This window comes from Chelonoidis abingdonii, chromosome 24 (genome assembly GCF_003597395.2).
Source record: "Chelonoidis abingdonii isolate Lonesome George chromosome 24, CheloAbing_2.0, whole genome shotgun sequence".
Classification (NCBI taxonomy): Eukaryota; Metazoa; Chordata; order Testudines; family Testudinidae; genus Chelonoidis; species Chelonoidis abingdonii.
Window position 1 is genome coordinate 6,709,918 of NC_133792.1, and position 5,076 is coordinate 6,714,993.

A 5,076-nucleotide genomic window follows, 5' to 3' on the forward strand; every position below is an offset into this window, starting at 1 on the left:
ATGGGGAGAGCTGCCCAGAAAACCCTCCTCTCTTTACTCTGTTTAGCAGCAGCGGTTTGTCAGGCTTGGGACACCTGCCCAGGTGAGTGAAAAACAATCCTGTTCCCAACTGCTTTTCATAGTGTGGTTCTTGCCAACATGGACCCTGGGGAACTGGGAAGTGTTTAGGAATGTTTCTTGTCCTACATGTCTATAAAGTGCTTTGCCTGCTTATGGTGCTTTTTAAATAATAAGAAGAACAGCTTCTCTGTACAAAATTCCTTTGTAGAAATTACTCTCTATTGCAGAAGTGCCCGTCACAGACTAGAGGTGTTCAAAAAATAGGACACAGTTTTTTTGCAAATAATGTTGTGAAATTGTTGTCTCTTGTCTTCATTGAGAATCTTCAAAAATTGACTTGACCTCCTCTCCCTCATGTTCATTTACTATCTTCTAACGTCTCTACGCTGCTGCTGGAATCTCTCTTGTCTAAAGCTCCCGTCTCCTCTGCATATTGGGGCCAAAGCATTTCCAATCTGGCAACTGACTGACCCACACAAGCAGATGACCTAAATTCTGGAAAATAAAATCTCAATCTTCAAAGCTCAGAGTGAGCCTATGATTTCAGATCCCTCTGCTTTATAAAATTCACATTTACCAAATTAAGAAGATTATTTGTAAAATCGCAACTGTTGTGTATCTATCACCACAAATCCACTACACAACTCTTTCCATGTCAACACATTCACATTGAGAATCCAGCAGCATCTGAAGGTTTATTTTAGTTCATCATGAAATCCTGGAAATCCTTGTGCAAGATTTAGTCACATTTGTGCAGACATCATTCAGGCAAACGGTCTCTTGGAAGGAAATGTGTCATTTGCTAAATAAGGATTGAATACAGGCTTTGCCATCTTATGCATAAATTAATATATTATTTCAGAGCAGTATTGCTTTCTCGTTTCATCTCCTTACATTCATGATCATTTTGAAAATCATTTGCTATGTACAGTTTATGCCCAAATGGTCCATATTTGGAGGAAGAGTTCCTATGTCACCGGGAATATTAACCATGTCCACCCACATTTTGTTTACCTCAAAATTTCCACATCAATAGAGCTCAATGGAGTTGACAGGCATGTCCCTATTTTTCTCCAGTGATGTTCCTATAAATAATTTTAAATCTCACAATGTGTATAATATAGAGAGGGGACTGTTAGGTTAAAAAACATATTTAATTCTTTAAAATGTATTTCCTGAGCTTCTAAGAGCAACTGTTTTAAAAATTATTTTACTTTTGCACAATTTCTTCACTGAATGGCAGCTATTTGCGTCTCCTCTGCATTTCATTCCGCTTTTGTTTCTCTGTAGTTAATTTCATTAAAAGATTCTCATGAACTGACACAATCTGCAAGGGTCAGGTTGCAAACATTGCAGAGGGATGTGTACATCAAAATGAAATTTGCAGTGATTTCTTTTATATATAAATATTTAATAATTTCTTTTTAACTTTTGTTTTCACAATAACTTAAGACAAAGACTAATAATAATAATCCCCAACTTTTCATATTAGAGAATTATCTCTGAAATGCTTAAAACTGAAGAAAATGTTGGATTTGTCATTAATAGAGAAAAGAAAACCAAGGAACTATGTAGGCTTTCATTTGCTGGGTTTATCCCTCTGGATTTTTGCAGAATGTTTCAGATCCTGATAACCTAACAATCATTGATTATGGGTTCATTTCTTTCCCCAGATGTGAGCTTAGTGGGTTTCAACAGTACCGATAAACTTTCTATTCTCCAAGGCTGCCCTGGAATTCCAGGTGCCACAGGACCCAGAGGAGACCCAGGAAATGCAGGAATGCGAGGTACATTCTCAGGCACTGAATGGGAACCAGGGATGGCTGGGTGCTGAGGTAAATGGGAATTACTTTTGTAATATGCTCAGACTTTGGAGATTCTCCTCATCCCTGATATGAGGAAACTCACATGGCATCTCCCGTATCCTGTGGCAAGGGATTGGAGATGCAGAATAAGCAATCTCTGAAATATTGTCCATTCCCTTTGGGTTGTCAGATTGGCAACCAAGTCCTCTGGTTCTTTCCCCATCTCTGTCACTGGCTCGCTGTGTGACCTTAGTCAAATCACTCTCTTTGAGCCTCAGTTTTCTCCTCTGTATAATGGCTATAATGGTCCTTTACCTCCCAGAGGTTATCTGAGGCACATTTCATTGATCTGTTCTCACTTCGCAGCAAGGTGTGCTTGTCCCTTTGACTTCAATGGGCCTCCATGCAAGAGTCCATGCTAGGGGATCCTGATATGAGATCAGGGAATCAGCGAGCCAGATGCAGATACATTATGTGAATTTCGACACAGATGGGTTATTGTAATTCCAGGTTGGAGTGGTGGGTGGGGATTATGTACTAAATATTTGTGCTACCTTGGAAACTATTCAGTCAGTTTTCTGTGTTTGCAGGACAACGGGGACCTCGGGGGATCCCTGGAAAGGTGGGACTAACTGGCCCAAAAGGTAAAGTAACAAAGGGCAGAGAACTGTGTTTTCCTACAGGTGACCTAAGAACAGGAAATTTGTTTTTAATCAAATATCAATTAGAGCTAGTTATAAAACACCAATTCCTCTAATATCTGGGCTAAAAACCACCATAGCTTCCCTTCACTCTATAATTGACAATAAAGGGGTTATTATTGCAACAGAACTTCAGTTCTGATCCACTGTCGAGATCTCGGTATCTCTGATCAGTCTTTACTATCTTATTTTTTGTTCAATCAGGAGAAAGAGGTCCTGCTGGCGCCCCTGGAGTGAAAGGTGAGAGACCTCAGATGATTCTTCTCACTGCAGAGCCCTTTTTGGTGCTATTCATGATGACAGAGACATTGGGAGCAACAATCCCTCCTCCTAGCCTGTGTCATTGTACAATTTTTCCTTCCAGTTCCTTGCCAAACAAAAAAGCTGAAATGAAATTGGTTCCAGTTAAACAAGAAGTGTCCCCTTTTTGTTTTTGTTTAATAGACAAATGACAAAACAAAACGTTGTTCTGAAATGAGGAGTTGGAACATTTCAAAATTGTGAATAAAATTTTTAGCCTAAAAAATTTCACCCAGCTCTAATTATAATGTCTGATATGCCATGAGTCCTATGCAGCCACAGGAAATAGATCTCAACTGCAGTGGAGACGTAGCCAAAGGCTTTTTCATGTCAGCCAATGCAAGAGACAAGATAAGATAAATGCAGTACTACCAGCCCTAAATCTCTGAAATATTTAAGTCAGGTTCATCAAAAATCAGGAGACTGGTTTTAGAATCATGAGATTATGTAAAAATAACAGACGTGGTGTTCTTTTTATTTACCTTTTTGAGTATTTAGGGTGCACTGGGGTCACATTTTGAGGTTTTCTCTGTAGCTTTGAGGGTTAGAAACTTACCTTTTTGTTGAGGCTGATGGCTGCAATTATGTCATATCCACTTGACTCCAGGAGCTTGGGCTTTAAGGAAAAGAATAATTATCATGAGAGTCATGACAAAATCATGAGTTGGCAACGTACATCACTTAAGTCCTACAAAACACCAACTTTAACAGATTGTGCAGAGTGTAAGTGGTGCATAGACCTTGAACTAGCCCCTTCACACAATTAAACCCAAGCAATTATTGTAGTGAGATGTTGAATTATGTAGCTGACCTTACAGCAAAACAAGGATTTTATTCTGAGTTCTTTTTTTAGGAGATAAAGGAGCCCTGGGAGCTACGGGAGCCCCTGGAACAGCTGGTGAGACCCTCTGCACTCTCCTTTATACTCTGCACATCATTTCAGTTTTATTTTTGCAGCACTAACAATTAAGTGGCTTCGAAAGCTTGAATAGTTACCATGTCCACCCCATGTCCACAATATCTATATCAATCCTGCTGTAAGATTTGGGCTCTACAAAGAGAGAAATAGCCCCATCTACAAAAACAGGTGCCCATCCATGTGTTGTAATGTCTGGAACAACGCTAGCCAGATGACTTTTTTGGTATGAGAGAGAATAGTAGAAATGTAAGTGAAATCTGTAGAACTAGATGTGTATCCTAGAGAAGGCTTCTTTCTCCTATCCCTCCTTATATTTCATACATACTGGGAGTGGGGAGTATGAACCACAAGAAATGGATCCTATTTATATGTCCCGTTAGAGGAATGACCCCTTTTCTACCAGTACTTTATTTAACTGATATTCTCCCATTGTCACTTGGAATTTTTTTAAAAAAAATATTGAGTCATTTTCACAGCTAGTGTAAGCAGATGCAGCTCCCCTGATTTGGTGGGCATTGCTTCTAGTTATTGACCAGCAATTAATTTAGTCTATTAAGGACCAATTCTTAGCTGTGCAAGTAGGAGCCTCACAAGAGGGTTACAAAATAGCGTTGGCTACATAATGAGAGCCATCTCGCTGGTTCAGGCTGGAAGGCTCAGATCAGAGATGTGTGTGAATCCATTAGCATTTGGTTTTCACAATTAAAAGCCTGTCTAGAGCATTTTCAAGATAACTAGTACTTTGCTATCCCAGCTGCTACTGTTGGCCAATTACATAGTTTAAAAGACAGTAAAACATTTTCTGGGTCCATTTCACTTTCTATTGTGTTTCTTTTCATGACCAGTGGAGGAAGACCTGGAAGACATACAGTGTAAGAAAGGTGAGTGTTTCTTATGACCACTAAATATCATCTCATTCCATTCAGAGACCCAACCATGCAAACCCATTAGAGATAGAAAAATTGTAAAAAAATACATCTGTGATTTACCACATTTGCTGTTCTCAAACTATTCGCAAAGAGACTTGGATCTTTTAAAATGAAGATGTTTGCTTTTAGCAATTGACCAGCAAATCTTTCTCCTTCAGCTGATGGGTTCACTTCCAAACAGGTTGAGCTGGTCTCACACAGAACACAGGGGGTTAGGCAGGTGGTTGTGTCTTTTCCTCTTGCAAACGAACTTCATACAATCACACTGGCACATTGGAGTCTAAATAATTTGGTTTGCTAACTACAGAGAGAATGCCAAGCCTAGATGGGTACATACGTTGCTGTCATGGTAGGTTTCCAAA

The 5,076-nt window shown here is 39.4% G+C and overlaps 1 protein-coding gene across 2 annotated transcripts in view; it reads left to right on the top strand.

Annotated features, from left to right (window-relative positions):
* LOC116816172 (ficolin-2-like) overlaps positions 1-5,076 on the top strand; it is a 41,456-nt gene continuing 36,380 nt past the window's right edge. Inside the window, exons 1-4 of one of the 2 annotated variants that reach the window (XM_075060543.1) lie at positions 1-82; positions 1,734-1,847; positions 2,456-2,509; positions 3,720-3,773. In XM_075060543.1, coding sequence (XP_074916644.1) covers positions 1-82; positions 1,734-1,847; positions 2,456-2,509; positions 3,720-3,773 — 304 coding nt within the window. The remainder of the gene's footprint in view (positions 83-1,733; positions 1,848-2,455; positions 2,510-3,719; positions 3,774-5,076) is intronic. The other variant, XM_075060544.1, reaches the window with a different exon arrangement.